This window comes from Zingiber officinale, chromosome 7B (genome assembly GCF_018446385.1).
Source record: "Zingiber officinale cultivar Zhangliang chromosome 7B, Zo_v1.1, whole genome shotgun sequence".
Taxonomy (NCBI): Eukaryota; Viridiplantae; Streptophyta; class Magnoliopsida; order Zingiberales; family Zingiberaceae; genus Zingiber; species Zingiber officinale.
In genome coordinates, this window is record NC_055999.1 from 114,996,290 (window position 1) to 115,012,318 (window position 16,029).

Genomic DNA, 16,029 nt, shown 5'->3' on the forward strand with positions numbered 1-16,029 from the left:
TCATGATATGTTTGAATTTTCCTCATTGTCAAGTGTTCAGTCAATCTTAATCCATTTAGACTTCATGCATCATACCAATTCCCTATTTGTCTTCCAACTGCCAAACATTTAATCAATCGTGATCCACTTTGACTTTCCTCTTGTCAACTCCCTATTAAATTTCTAACCGTCGATGTCCAGTCAACCATAACTTATTTGGTCTTTTCCTCCATCAAGTATCCGGTCAATCTTGAACTACTTAACTCTTCATTCTAGTCAACAAACATATTTATTGAATGATAAGTATCTAGTCAACCTTAACTTACTTGATATCTCACTTAACCAATTATTGATTAAATATCAAAACTAAACTCGAGTCAACTCAAGTTTGGTAACCTAGTCAACATTGACCAAATATCGATTATACCAATACTTTTAAGTAGATTACTCTTAGAAATTCACTTTCTGTTGGAGTGTATACTGAAAGCCTAAGCTTTTGTAAACTTTTATATTAAATAAAGAATCACATTTGGTCAATTTATCTACATTTGGTTGTAGTTGTTCAATTAATTTATATTATAGATAACATAGTATGTGGTGTCATATATAGAAGATGATGTTATCAGTATCTTATAAATTATAAACAGTAGCTCACGACCAAAATGGAAAGGAACAAACTATTGGAAGGTCGTAGTGTAATTAGGAATTAGTTTATCTTGACTATATAATTACACTAGTACACTTAGAGAGTATTGAGTAGGACCATTTGAGGTTATTTCTTTTATACTGACTTTATAAAGGAACAAATATCTCAGTTATTATGGAAGTGTGTGCTCTTAATCCTAATATAATAACAAGCACATATATTTGATATTTATTTCTTTAATTTATCAATGGGTGAGATTTAGTTTGATGAATCAATAAACCCGATAAGTTGGGAAATGATATCACTTATAGTGTGTGTTGTTGATTATAGAAGGAAACTGTGTCCTAGAGATACTAGGTTGATAATGTCCCCAAGAGGAGCTCATAAGGATTGTCATGTTAAACCCTGCAGGTGGACTTAGTCCGACATGACGATAAGGTTGAGTGGTACTACTCTTGGACTAAGATATTAATTAAATGAGTTGTCAGTAACTCACTTAATTAGTGGACATTCGATATCTTAAACACAGGGAGGCTAACACACTCATAATAAGAAGGAGCCCAAAAATGTAATTTGGGATTGGTACGGTAGTTCAATAATAGTTCTCTAGTGGAATGAATTATTATTGATAAAATTAAGTTATGTGTTCGGGGCGAACACGGGATGCTTAATTTTATCGGGAGACCAAAACCAATTCCTCCTCTCGGTCCCTATCGTAGCCTCTTATTTATAGAGTACTATACCCACCTAAAGGGGGCCAGCCAAGATAGCTTGGAATCAAGCTAGGGCCGGCCTAAGCATGGTTTAGGGTGGTCGGCCCTAGCTTGAACCCAAGCTAGAGGGGCCGACCATAATTAAATTAAAAAGAATTTTAATTTTAATTTTTATTATGTGGAAGATATAAGAGAATTAAAATTAAAATATCTCTCTCGAAAAGGATCTACAAAAGATTAAAGAAAAAGATTAAATCTCTTTCCTTATTTGTAGATTGGAAAAATATTTTATTTTCTCTTTAAAAATTATTCACATGTTGAAAAATTAAAATTATAGAAATTTCTTTTTATCAACCATGAAGGGATTATAAAGGGAAATTTTATTTTTTAAAATTTCCAAAGACAAATAAGGAAGTTTTAATTTGTTGATTGAAACTTGTCTAATTTGCTTCTCTTTGATGTGGCCGGCCAAGACATGTTGTTTTAAGAAATTTTGTTTAATTTTTCTTAATTAATTCATGTCAAGGAAAATTAAGGAATTTTATTGTAATTAAATTTCCTAAATTACCAAGGCCAAGGAATATAAAAGAAGGGGAGGGGGTGCCTTCATGAGACACAACTTCTATTATTTCTCTTCCTCTTTTCCTCGGTGTTGTGGCCGGCCAACCTCTTTTCTTCTCTTCTTCTTTGTGGTGGCCGAATCATCCCTATTGCTTGGAGATCTTGTGGAGGCCGGATACTACTTGGAGAAGAAGAAGAAGAAGGAAAGAAAGCTTGCATCCCTTGGAGCTTGGTTGGTGATTTGTTCTTCATCCTTGGTAAAGCTTCCTTGTTGTGGCCGAACCTAGCTAGGAGGAGAAGAAGGTGGTTGGTGGTTTCTCATCTCGGAAGATCGTTGCCCACACAACGTCCGAGGTTAGAAGAGGAATACGGTAGAAGATCAAGAGGTCTTTCTAGAAGATATAACTAGTAATTTTTCCTTTCCGCATCATACTAGTTATTTATGGAAATAATACCAAATACAAGAGGCTTACGATTCTAGTATTTCGAATATGTTTTTCGATGTTGTGTTCTTTTGTTTTATTTTTCCTTGTGATTTGATTGTTCTTTTTGGTTAACCTAAAGTTATTTTAGGAAATTAAATATTAGCTTTCTATAAAAGGTTTTGTCTAGTCGGTGGTGGTTGCTCCCATATCCAAGAAGGCCGTGTGCCTCACCACGTCAGTACTGGGAACCAATTATGGAAATTAATATTTAATGGAATTAATAACTTAAGGTGATTTGGGTCGAACGCGTTAAGTTCCGCAGGAGACCCAAGTCAAAACCTAAAAGAACGAATAGATTAAGTTTTGGATCAAACGTGTTAAGTTCAGCAGATCCAAAATTTAATTTAAAAGAACACATGGTAGCTAGGAAAAGGTTCGACCTTTGTACAAAATTTTTGTACAGTGGAACCTCTAGGTTTTCCGAGTAGCAACCAACAATTGGTAGTGTAGCTAGGTTTCAGTGTATTTGGTATTAGTTTAATTATGCACATGTCATATATAATTTAGGCAGGATAATAGTAGGATGTGCTAACTTTGTGGATGCAGGATCCAACTATTATGGCTTATAGTTTTATGTGTGTGATTGGACCCTTGGACATGTCAAGGGCTTTTATATGTGTGTGCATGATTGTATTATAAAATACAGCAGGAGCTGTATTTAGTTTTATTAAGATTTTATTTTTGATCTAGATACATGTACATTCTTTTTATGGAATATAGGATCAAAATTGTAAAATTCTATTTATGTCGCGGATCGAATCTTGCAAAGCGTGGAACCTTCTGAGGACCAGAGGCGCAGCGGAACAAGGAGCAAGATGGATGCGACAGCTAGACCCGGTGGCGGTGGCCAAATATGGCAGCAGCTTGGGATGACAACACACGGAGGACAACCATAGATAAAAGCCATAATAGTTGAAAATTAGATTTTCTATTTATTCCTTTTATATTGTGCTATGTGTGTATGTTAGTATACGTGTTTTGTAGGCTAGCATAGTTAAAATTCCTCATTTATAAATAACTAAGTGGGAGAGGGATTTTTAAGTAAAACACATGGTCTCCATTACTGGTTTATAAGTGATGCAAACAAGCTTGCGCGTTGGCTCTGAGTGCCTTCCTCCATATCGGATGAGCTTGTTTGTGGATCACTAGAACAAACTTCCATTTGGGATGACTATAGGAAGTTAATCAAGAGCGTGTGATCTTCCCCATCGGAAGGGGCACAATCTTATTAATGGACTTAGTGTCAAGTAATGGTATACACTTAGGCACAACTAATAGTATCCTCCCCATCGGAGTCACTGCTATTATTTGTGTGACCAAAGGATACTAACTATTAATTTTATTTGTCAAAAAGTTAGGTTGACAAGATAATAAAATTAATGGGTTAAAACCCTCCTTTTACAAATGTTGAATTTGTATACGTCCACACTATCATGGCATACAAAATTCACGGTGGTTTGAGGTGTTGGTTAATTTAAAATAGTATTGTTTGAGGAATCAATATTATTCTAAATTTAGAGTTCTGACCAAAAGTTATTTGTAATTCTTAGGATGACTTTCAACCCACTGTCCATCATACTTCAACAAAATAGACTTACTGGACCTAATTACATAAATTGGAAAAGGAACCTGGACATTGTCCTTACTGCTGAAAGCTATAAATTTGTACTGACTGAGCCTTGTCCTGAAGCACCTACTGGTGAATCTACCCAAGAGGAGATTGAATATCATAGGAAATGGGTAAAAGCAGATGAGATGGCGCGGTGTTACATTTTGGCTTCAATGTCAAATGTATTGCAACATCAGCATCAAGATTTACCAACAGCCTATGATATTATGAACAATCTTAAGGAACTCTTTGGTCATCAGGATAGGGCTTCTAGACAAGAAGCCATGAGAAAGATAATGACAGCCATCATGCAAGAGGGTACTCCTGTGAGGGATCATATCCTAAAGATGATGGCTTATCTAAACGAGATACAGATCCTTGGAGGAGAAATTGATGGGGAAACCCAGATCGATATGATCCTCCAAACACTACCTAGAAGTTTTGAGCAATTCCGCCTGAATTACAATATGAACAAAAGGGTATATTCATTGGCGGAACTACTGACAGAACTTCAGGCAGCAGAAGGACTGTTTCGTCACAACTCTCATATTCACTATGTTGAAAATGGTTCTACTTCTAAGCATAAAGGAAAGAAGAAGAAGAAACCAGTTGGTTCAGCAAAGAAAGTGAATAAATCTCAGAGTACAGGACCTAAAGTTGGAATGAAGAAGCCGAAGGGCAAGTGCTTCATCTGCAAGCAGTCAGGGCATTAGAAGGCGGACTGTCCTTATAGGAATCAGAACAACAAAGGTATATCTCATGCTCTAGTTGTTGAAACATGTTTAGCGGTGTTATCTACCAGCACCTGGTGTGTAGATACGGGAGTCACTGATCATGTCTGCAATTCCTTACAGGGGTTCCAGGAAACCCGACGACTATCTGAAGGAGAGATTACCGTCTACATGGGAAATGCTACTAAGGTGGCAGCTGTTGCAGTGGGAGACGTCTACTTATCTTTTAGTAGAAATAAAAATTTGGTTTTAAGAAATTGTCTTTATGTACCCAGTTTTAGAAAGAATTTAATTTCAGTTTCTAAACTGTCTTTAGATGGATATTCAGTTTCCTTTAGTAACAATGTAGTTATTAAGAGAAATAAAGTGATTATCTGTTCTGGTACATTAGTTGGCAATTTATATATTTTAAATCCAATTTCTCCCACAAAGCAAAACATGAAAATTTATAACTCATCTTCTAACTCAAATAAGAGAAAAGAACCTTCGGAAATGAACCAAGCATATCTTTGGCATCTAAGGCTTGGTCATATTAACTTAAGTAGGATTCAGAGGTTAATAGCCGATGGACTTTTGGGTTCATTAGAGTTGGAAAATTTTCCAACTTGTGAATCTTGCTTGGAAGGTAAAATGACCAAGAGGTCGTTTAAGGCCAAGGGGTATAGAGCCAAAGAAGTGTTAGAATTGGTTCATTCTGATTTGTGTGGTCCTATGTCTGTCCAGGCAAGAGGTGGTTTTGAATATTTTGTCACTTTTATAGATGATTATTCAAGATACGGATACATTTACCTAATGCGCCGCAAGTCCGAGTGCTTTGATAAGTTCAAATAATACAAGGCTGATGTGGAGAAACGACTAGGTAAAAGTATCAAGACACTACGATCTGATCGTGGTGGTGAATACCTCTTAGGAGAGTTTAGGAATTACTTATCAGAGGCCGGGATTTAATCCCAATTGTCTGCACCTGGAACACCCCAACAGAATGGTGTAGCAGAACGAAGGAATAGGACTCTTATGGAGATGGTTAGATCGATGATGAGTTATTCAAAATTACCAAATTCGTTTTGGGGATATGCTCTGGAAACAGCAGTATACGTTCTGAACTTAGTACCTTCTAAATCAGTTTCTTCTACTCCCACAGAATTGTGGAATAGGCGAAAACCCAGTCTAAGACATATTCAGATTTGGGGTAGTCCAGCACATGTGCTGAAACCAGATGCTGATAAGTTAGAATCTCGTACAGAAGTTCGAGTGTTTGTGGGATATCCCAAAGGAACGAAAGGAGGTTTATTTTATAGTCCTAAAGACCAGAAGGTCATTGTTAGCACCAATGCCCAGTTTTTAGAAGAAAACTATATAATGGATCACTAGTCTAGTAGTAAAGTTGTTTTAGAAGAACTAAGAGAGGACATGTCTACTTTAGTACCAACAGTACAAGATGAAGTACCACAAGAAACTGCAACACGTGTCACACATGATACACAACCACAGACAGTGCCTCGTCGTAGTGGGAGGGTTGTAAGGCAGCGTGAGAGATTCATGTTTTTAGGAGAGTCTTCGGACTTGATCCCGGGTAAACATGAACCTGATCCCCGGACATATGACGAAGCACTCCAAGATATAGATGCAGCATCTTGGCAAAAGACGATGAATTCTGAAATAGAGTCTATGTACTCTAATAAGGTCTGGGAGCTTGTAGAACCACCTGATGGTGTAAAAGCCGTTGGATGCAAGTGGATCTACAAAAGGAAAAGAGGGACAGACGAGAAGGTAGAAACCTTCAAAGCTAGACTTGTTGCGAAAGGGTACACTCAGAAAGAGGGAATCGATTATGAGGAAACCTTTTCACCGGTAGCCATGCTTAAGTCTATCCGGATACTCTTATCCATTGCTGCTCATATGGATTATGAGATTTGGCAAATGGATGTCAAGACAGCTTTCCTTAATGGAAGTCTTGAAGAGAACATCCATATTAAGCAACCAGAAGGGTTCATTGAAAAAGGCAAAGAGCATCTAGTGTGCAAGCTCAACGGTCCATTTATGGACTGAAACAAGCTTCAAGATCTTGGAATATCCGGTTTAATGAAGTAATCCAGTCATATGAATTTATTCAAAGTCCGGATGAGTCTTGTGTATATAAGAAGTGTAACGGAAACGTGGTGGTATTTCTTGTACTATACGTATATGATATTTTGTTAATTGGCAACAATGTCAAGGTATTATCAGACGTAAGGGTATGGTTGTCCAAACAATTTGATATGAAGGACTTAGGAGAGTGTGCACACATTCTTGGGATCAAAGTAATAAGGAATCGCAAGAAAAGAATGTTGTGTCTGTCCCAAGCTTCATATATAGATACAATCCTTGCTTGTTTTAACATGCAGGATTCCAAGAAAGGTTTCTTACCTTTTAGGCATGGAATAGCTCTATCTAAAGAGATGTCTCCTAAGATATCAAAGGAGATAGAAGACATGAAAGCAGTTCCTTATGCCTCGGCTGTAGGAAGCCTAATGTATGCAATGCTATGCACGAGACCTGATATTTGTTTTTCCGTGGGCATGGTCAGCAGATATCAGAGTAACCCTGGACAAGGACATTGGACTGCGGTAAAGCATATACTAAAATACCTGAGAAGGACTAGAGATTATATGCTAGTTTACTAAGCAGACGATTTGCTCCCTGTGGGTTACACGGATTCAGATTTCCAATCAGATAGGGACAACAGTAAGTCTACATCAGGCTATGTGTTTACTTTAGGAGGTGGAGCCATTTCATGGAGGAGTGTTAAGTAGAAATGCGTTTCGGACTCAACCATGGAAGCTGAGTATGTAGCAGCCTCTGAGGCAGCTAAAGAAGCAGTATGGCTCAGGAACTTTCTAATGGACTTAGATGTGATTCCTGGTTTGCCCAAAATCATCACAATTTATTGTGATAATAGCGGTGCAGTTGCAAACTCGAAGGAACCACGAGCTCATAAGGCAAGTAAACATATAGAGCGCAAGTACCACCTGATACGAGATATTGTGAAGCGAGGAGAAGTTGTCATCGCCAAGATTGCATCAGCGGATAACCTGGCAGATCCTTTCACTAAGGCCCTTCCGGCGAAAGCTTTCGATCGGCATGTGGAGGGAATGGGAATCAGATATATGGTAGAAGATATGGCAGCTTAGTCATTAGTATAAGTGGGAGATTGTTGGAGTATATACTGAAAGCCTAAGCTTTTGTAAACATTTATGTTAAATAAAGAATCACATTTGGTCAATTTATCTACATTTGGTTGTAGTTGTTCAATTAATTTATATTGTAGATAACATAGTATGTGGTGTCACATATAGAAGATGATGTTATCAGTACCTTATAAATTATAAACAGTAGCTCACGACCAAAATGGAAAGGAACAAACCATTGGAAGGTCGTAGTATAATTAGGAATTAGTTTATCTTGACTATATAATTACACTAGTACACTTAGAGTGTATTGAGTAGGACCATTTGAGGTTATTTCTTTTATACTGACTTTATAAAGGAACAAATATCTCAGTTATTGTGGAAGTGTGTGCTCTTAATCCTAATATAATAACAAGCACATATATTTGATATTTATTTCTTTAATTTATCAATGGGTGAGATTTAGTTTGATGAATCAATAAACCCGATAAGTTGGGAAATGATATCACTTATAGTGTGTGTTGTTGATTATAGAAGGAAACTGTGTCCTAGAGATACTAGGTTGATAATGTCCCCAAGAGGAGCTCATAAGGATTGTCATGTTAAACCCTGCAGGTGGACTTAGTCCGACATGACGATAAGGTTGAGTGGTACTACTCTTGGACTAAGATATTAATTAAATGAGTTGTCAGTAACTCACTTAATTAGTGGACATTCGATATCTTAAACACAGGGAGGCTAACACACTCATAATAAGAAGGAGCCCAAAAATGTAATTTGGGATTGGTACGGTAGTTCAATAATAGTTCTCTAGTGGAATGAATTATTATTGATAAAATTAAGTTATGTGTTCGGGGCGAACACGGGATGCTTAATTTTATCGGGAGACCAAAACCAATTCCTCCTCTCGGTCCCTATCGTAGTCTCTTATTTATAGAGTACTATACCCACCTAAAGGGGGCCAGCCAAGATAGCTTGGAATCAAGCTAGGGCCGGCCTAAGCATGGTTTAGGGTGGTCGGCCCTAGCTTGAACCCAAGCTAGAGGGGCCGACCATAATTAAATTAAAAAGAATTTTAATTTTAATTTTTATTATGTGGAAGATATAAGAGAATTAAAATTAAAATATCTCTCTCGAAAAGGATCTACAAAAGATTAAAGAAAAAGATTAAATCTCTTTCCTTATTTGTAGATTGGAAAAATATTTTATTTTCTCTTTAAAAATTATTCACATGTTGAAAAATTAAAATTATAGAAATTTCTTTTTATCAACCATGAAGGGATTATAAAGGGAAATTTTATTTTTTAAAATTTCCAAAGACAAATAAGGAAGTTTTAATTTGTTGATTGAAACTTGTCTAATTTGCTTCTCTTTGATGTGGCCGGCCAAGACATGTTGTTTTAAGAAATTTTGTTTAATTTTTCTTAATTAATTCATGTCAAGGAAAATTAAGGAATTTTATTGTAATTAAATTTCCTAAATTACCAAGGCCAAGGAATATAAAAGAAGGGGAGGGGGTGCCTTCATGAGACACAACTTCTATTATTTCTCTTCCTCTTTTCCTCGGTGTTGTGGCCGGCCAACCTCTTTTCTTCTCTTCTTCTTTGTGGTGGCCGAATCATCCCTATTGCTTGGAGATCTTGTGGAGGCCGGATACTACTTGGAGAAGAAGAAGAAGAAGGAAAGAAAGCTTGCATCCCTTGGAGCTTGGTTGGTGATTTGTTCTTCATCCTTGGTAAAGCTTCCTTGTTGTGGCCGAACCTAGCTAGGAGGAGAAGAAGGTGGTTGGTGGTTTCTCATCTCGGAAGATCGTTGCCCACACAACGTCCGAGGTTAGAAGAGGAATACGGTAGAAGATCAAGAGGTCTTTCTAGAAGATATAACTAGTAATTTTTCCTTTCCGCATCATACTAGTTATTTATGGAAATAATACCAAATACAAGAGGCTTACGATTCTAGTATTTCGAATATATTTTTCGATGTTGTGTTCTTTTGTTTCTTTCTTTTCCTTGTGATTTGATTGTTCTCTTTGGTTAACCTAAAGTTATTTTAGGAAATTAAATATTAGCTTTCCATAAAAGGTTTTGTCTAGTCGGTGGTGGTTGCTCCCATATCCAAGAAGGCCGTGTGCCTCGCCACATCAGTACTGGGAACCAATTATGGAAATTAATATTTAATGGAATTAATAATTTAAGTTGATTTGGTCGAACGCGTTAAGTTTCGCAGGAGACCCAAGTCAAAACCTAAAAGAACGAATAGATTAAGTTTTGGATCAAACGTGTTAAGTTCCGCAGGCGATCCAAAATTTAATTTAAAAGAACACATGGTAGCTAGGAAAAGGTTCAGACCTTTGTACAAAATTTTTGTATAGTGGAACCTCTAGATTTTCTGAGTAGCAACCAACACTTTCTTCTTTTTAGTCAACTGCCATGGGTGAAAAAACTTCTTACCAGATCATACTAACAAGTACTACAAGAAGAAAGGCTTACACATAACGAAGAAGGTTTCTAATAGAGATTGACCATCCCTTATAGTTCCACTAAGCTCTCCTTTTATGTCTTTCAAAACCTCTTGTTTTAACAAGATCTATCGTCATTCAATCAAAGGTTTGCATCATATGTCGACTGATGTATAACAGTCATTGACTCTGACCAATATGCCATAACCTTATCCACAAGGACTTCTTTTTTTCATCTATAGCATCAATCTAATAGATCTTAGCATCAGTCTGCAATCACCTGCTCTTTCAAATAAAAATATTATATTCACTTACTCCTCAACCTCAATCTGACTCCTCTCTCAATAAAACACTACAAAAATTGTATCAAATAGCGATAGAAATATTCCGTCGCTATTCCATCGCTAAAGATGAATTGTGGCAGATTAACGATTGAATGCGTACCATCGATTAGGTATCAGTTGTTGATAATATAGTGACGGATATATGTAAGAAATATGTATATAACTTAATTTTAAACTTACCAAGTCAGAGGCATGTGCGGGATCCAATAGTATACTTTGTGGATTCGGTGCTCAACCCAGCAAGCTCTGAATTGTGATTGCTTCGAGCAATTATTGAATTGTCCTATCAAGGCAGCCCAAATGGCTCTCCAAGACTGTCAAACTGCATCAAGGACCTCAGATGGTCTTGTGCTCCTCTATCTCCACTTGTACAACATGTCCACGTACAATTTAGAGCAGTAGGTGTTCCAATTTTTTTGAACATTTTCTCCTAGCCCTCCTCTCAAACATATATCTTCTGTAATTAACAATATATTTTGATAATTAGTATCATGTTAACTACAAATACATTTTCTATTTAAAATACTTACCAAAAATTCACCATAAAAAAATTCTTCATGTCTCAAGCTAAGCCGCCATGTAATACCAACCGGGGACCATCGTTTTCTAAACTTTTTTGATATGTAGGATGATAACCGATGACTACTCCATCGCTATTTGGTACCCTTTTTTTATAGTGAAATAAAAAATACAATTGAATTCGATTAACATAGATGTACTATGCAAATAACATTTGGTGCTACAATTGCATTTATTATTACTTATTATGTTCAAAACTAGAATTATCAGATATCATAGCTTCACGATTACAACATATATTTACAATGACATGTTTAAATATAATTATCGAGGTACGTACATTAACACCATTAAACAATTACTTTTCTTTATGCCTTCACCAGAAATCAACCGACACAAAAGAGGGCATGGCGTTCTAATCGATGAATAGAACATGCTAATAATTTCATAATCGTAAAATTTCAAACACAATAAGAAATTAAAGAAAGAAGAAAAAGAAGAATACAAAATACAACTAATTAAGCCATCAATTATGCTGATCTCGATGGAAATTAAAGCAGCAGAACGATACATAGAGACAGCCACTACTTAATCCGATTCGTGTATAAACCCTCTCAAACCTGATTTAATTCCAGAATAAAATTTTGAAGAAAATAAATAAATTAAATAAATTGATGGAAGAAGAGAAATACGTAGTCAATCTATGAAACGGAAGGTACGTGCTGCATGGCCGGCCATGCAGCACGCTACGTGATCAGAAGACTCTGGCGACGAGGTTCATGAGGGCCTCGTTGGCGTGGCAGAAGGCGGCGAACTGGTCGAAGTCGATGTAGCCGTCGCCGTCGGTGTCAACCTCGACGATCATCCGCTGGATCTCGTCGCAGGAGATGCGGCCGGCGACGCGCAGCGCCTCGCCTAGCTCCGCCGACGACACCTTCCCGTGGCCGCCGCCCTCCTCCTCGCCGCCCACCATCCGCCGGAACACGCGCTCCATCTCCGCCGTCACCTTCATCGAGTCGCTGCCCATCTGCCCTCCGGCCGCTGCGTCTAGCTCGATCTTCCTCCGATCCTGGTCGATTCGCTAATCGATCGTGTGGTTCGCAGAGGTGGCGGGCCGGATGCTATTTATAGGGTGGCGCTGCGCGTTTTAGGTCACGGAAAATTTGTCGCACCCGGCGAAGGATGCGGCGTCCGTTATAGAACTTTTCTTTCTTTTCCTTTCCTGCTTTATAAAAACTAATTTTGTTTTTTTTTATACCACGTTTTTCCAAAATAAGGGAATTTTATTTTATATCTCAGGTATTAATTATCATGATAATAATTATTTTTAAATGGCTTTATTAATTTAAATATCTCTTATAATTAGTTGTGGAGAAATTAAGATATCTACATGAAATTATATAGATACAATTATAATTCATCGGTATAATTATCCATTGCTAATTTGGTAGGATTAGAGGTGTATTAGATATAATAAGTTTTGGTCAATGGATTTGATCCGATCGATATAAATCGAGATAAGTTAATTAGTTTTACGTGGCAAAAGGCAAAATCATTCATCCCTAGTATCCCCGTCACACCCTACCCCAGGCGATTACGAGGGAGATAAATCACGACAGTCGACAGAGTAAGTGGTGGTGGGATGAGTCGTACAGGGTCTAAAGATTTACGTCTCGATAGCCAATTCAACCCCACAATCTCATATGATAAATATATCATCATTTATCATCTCGGATCACACGGAGGGTCAATAAGTTAATTAGTTTTAGCACTTTGGTAAAGGAACATTATATGATATTATTTTAAATTGTATAATGTAGTAAATATTTTAAAATGTAAATATACGACTCAAATTTATGGATCCTTAATGATAGACATAGAGATCAAAATTTAGCTCCAAAGGTCAAATAAAATATGGATGTTAGAATCATTTTGTGGTGAGAGAGTGAATAAGCTCAAATAACTTGTTAGCAATTAAATATCAAATATAATACATTACGGCTGCGTTTAATTAGCGGTAATGTAATATAATATAATGAAATTTATAATGTATTAATCTTTTCATTACAAGGATAATTATATTTTTTTTATTTGATGTTTATTATTTATTATTTTTTATAGGGAATGTAATTTATATTATTATAAAATAATAAAAATATCCTATAATCTCTACCCCGGTGGGTGACGGGACTGACGACAACAATCTATTTGTGTAGGAAATGGACTAAGAGTATATTTGGCATTTAAATTTTAATTAAACATTAAACATGGAATATAATTGGATTATATGGTGTTGACAAGATTATAAAATTTTATTATCTTTTGTAATCATTATATTATATTATAATTTTAAAATTGTACCAAACAAAATAATCAATATTGCTGATTAGTACCCCTTACCAAACGTAACCTAAAACTAACACAAAATAATATGCAATGTTAACATTATTTAATAGGATTCAGAACCTACGTTTCTACTCTTGGTGGCAAAAGGCAATTAGGCTTGCCCCTAGTGCCCTCGTCAATCCGTCCTAGAGCTAACACAGAGGAAGTAAATCACAGGTTGGTACTAGCCTTTGAAATAGTGACTAGCACATGAGGGAATCATTTATCTTGACTATGCCGAGATTTGAACCTCTGACCTAATGATGGTAGTACCTCATTAATGAACTTTCCGTGAGAAGTGCGAAAAGGAAGAGACAACGGAGTAAAGAATCAGAATTATTATTGAGATTAGGTTTTTGTTGTGCATCCCTCAACATATATATATATACCACATATATATATAAGAATACACGTGACAACTTAAGTGAGCAAAAGAATAAAAACTAATATAAGACTTATTTTAAACTTTATTATCATCCCCCCTCAAACTTAAGGGTCTATGAAGAACATTAAGTTTGGAACGTAAAAAGAGAAATCTGAAAGTTGGCAGACTTTTGGTCAATGTATCCGCAAGCTGATCAGATGAGCGAGTGTACTGAACAAGTAGAGTTTGAGATGCAACACGTTCCCTAACAAAATAATAATCAATTTCAACGTGCTTGGTTCTTGCATGCAAGATCGGATTTGCAAAGAGGGAGATAGTGCTTATATTATCGCAAAGGATGCACAGTATAGAATCCAAAGGAACAAGAAACTCATGAAGCAAAGATTCCAACCAGGCAATTTCAACAGCTTCATTAGCAACAACACGATATTCTGATTCAGTACTAGAACGTGACACAACCTTTTGCTTCGAAGAAGCCCATGAAACAAGATTACCTCCAAAAAAAACATGCAATAGCCACTTGTACTACAACAATCATCCAGACAAGAAGCCTAGTCAGCATCAGTATAGCACACCAAATGATCCGGATAAGTCAGGGGGTCAAAGGCAATTAAAAGAAAGAAGAAGGGCATTTTTGTAATTGGACATTTAGGGCTTTCTTTGGGTGATTAAGGCAAGCACGGCAAAGAAAAAGAGGGGGGAGGGATCCGCCGCCAGAGGGAGAGAGGAGGAGCGTTCCTCTATCGCCGCCACCCGCAGTCAGCACTGCCTCCGGCCTCCTCGCCGGCTGACGCTGCCAAGGGACCGGACCTCAGCCTCTCCTTCTCCTCCTCTCGTCATAGCTACCGCGAGTAGGGAGGGGGAAGTTCTCCTCTTCCTCGTACAGCCACATGGGGCGACTTGTGGCTCACCGGGTTTAGTAGCCACCACCGCTGCCTACAGCAACGGTCGGCGCCGCCTCCAGCGCTCGGCGCCATCTCCAGCGGCCGGAGCATCCGCCAGTAGCCACCTTAGCCTCCCATGGCCAACGTCGCCGCATCCAGAAGTCGTCACAGCCACCAACAGCCACCTCTTCCCGCGTCTGGCGCTGTACAGCGGCCACTGCCGCTTCTCCAACCACTGCCACCTCTCCTGGCAGCCTTACAGCTGACTCCGACGGCTTTATAGTCGTCTTGTCCATCATTTGAGGCATAGATGGGATCCACTGTGGCATCTCCGGCAGCCGTCCGTGATGTATTCGGCCATCGAGCCGTGGTGCTTGGTTCTTCGTAGCACTATGGGTGTTGTGAGCTGTTGCTATTGACCGACCTCTGAGTCGTGACTGTATGTTATATTCCGGCCTGCGAGCCGATGTCATATGCCGGCCGTGTCGCCGTTGTATTCCGGTTGTATCTCACCTCTCGGAGCCACGCAGTGTTAGGCTCCATGTCGCCACCTCCGGACCTACTCTTTAGTCGGCTCAGATGCTTTCACTATTCCAGGTGACCGCGACTCGATCAGCTCCTCCATCCATCCGAGGGCGCCCCCCTGGGCCAGGGTACGTTCTCGTACCTTTTCTGCATTTAGTTAATTATTCTGTCATTAGTATTCGGTTGCTCATATATCTGTGGGATTCGCCTCGAGCACCGAGGTACCAGAGGTCGGGTGACCCGGCCGCTGGATGCAGGTACAGTTGACCGGAGGAGGACTTCCGACGATTTGGTCAACGTAGAGGACAGATCATCAACCGGGTCATGGGAATACGGTCAACCTTCCAGACACATCACACCGGCAGGTTCATTTTCTCAGCTTCCAGACAGGATCAGTAATAAAGTTTAAGCCAGAGTTATAAGTATGTAGACAATGAGTATGAGATTTAGTTCTAAAATAGCAACTATGTCGTCTATTCTGATCTAAAGTAATTATCTTTCTTGATGGGTGTTGTAACGCGAAATCTAAATAGTCTAGTTTTCTATTCTCTCGTGGAGAGCTAGAAGTCATCAACTCAAGGTTCTAAGGAATGATCAAGTTTCGATACCAAGATTTAAAATTTCACATCTAAAATTAC

General features: G+C 38.1%; 1 protein-coding gene across 1 annotated transcript; it reads right to left on the reverse strand.

Moving 5' to 3' along the window:
• Window positions 1-11,966: 11,966 nt before the first annotated feature.
• On the reverse strand, window positions 11,967-12,215 carry LOC122004096 (polcalcin Phl p 7-like). The gene has a single exon (XM_042559028.1). The coding sequence runs from the start codon at window positions 12,204-12,206 to the stop codon at window positions 11,967-11,969; it is 240 nt and encodes a 79-aa protein (XP_042414962.1). The 5' UTR covers window positions 12,207-12,215.
• Window positions 12,216-16,029: the final 3,814 nt, after the last annotated feature.

Bases quoted from the DNA above. Each gene is read 5' to 3' on its own strand.
- LOC122004096 (XM_042559028.1), bottom strand. From the start codon at position 12,206: ATGGAGCGCGTGTTCCGGCGGATGGTGGGCGGCGAGGAGGAGGGCGGC.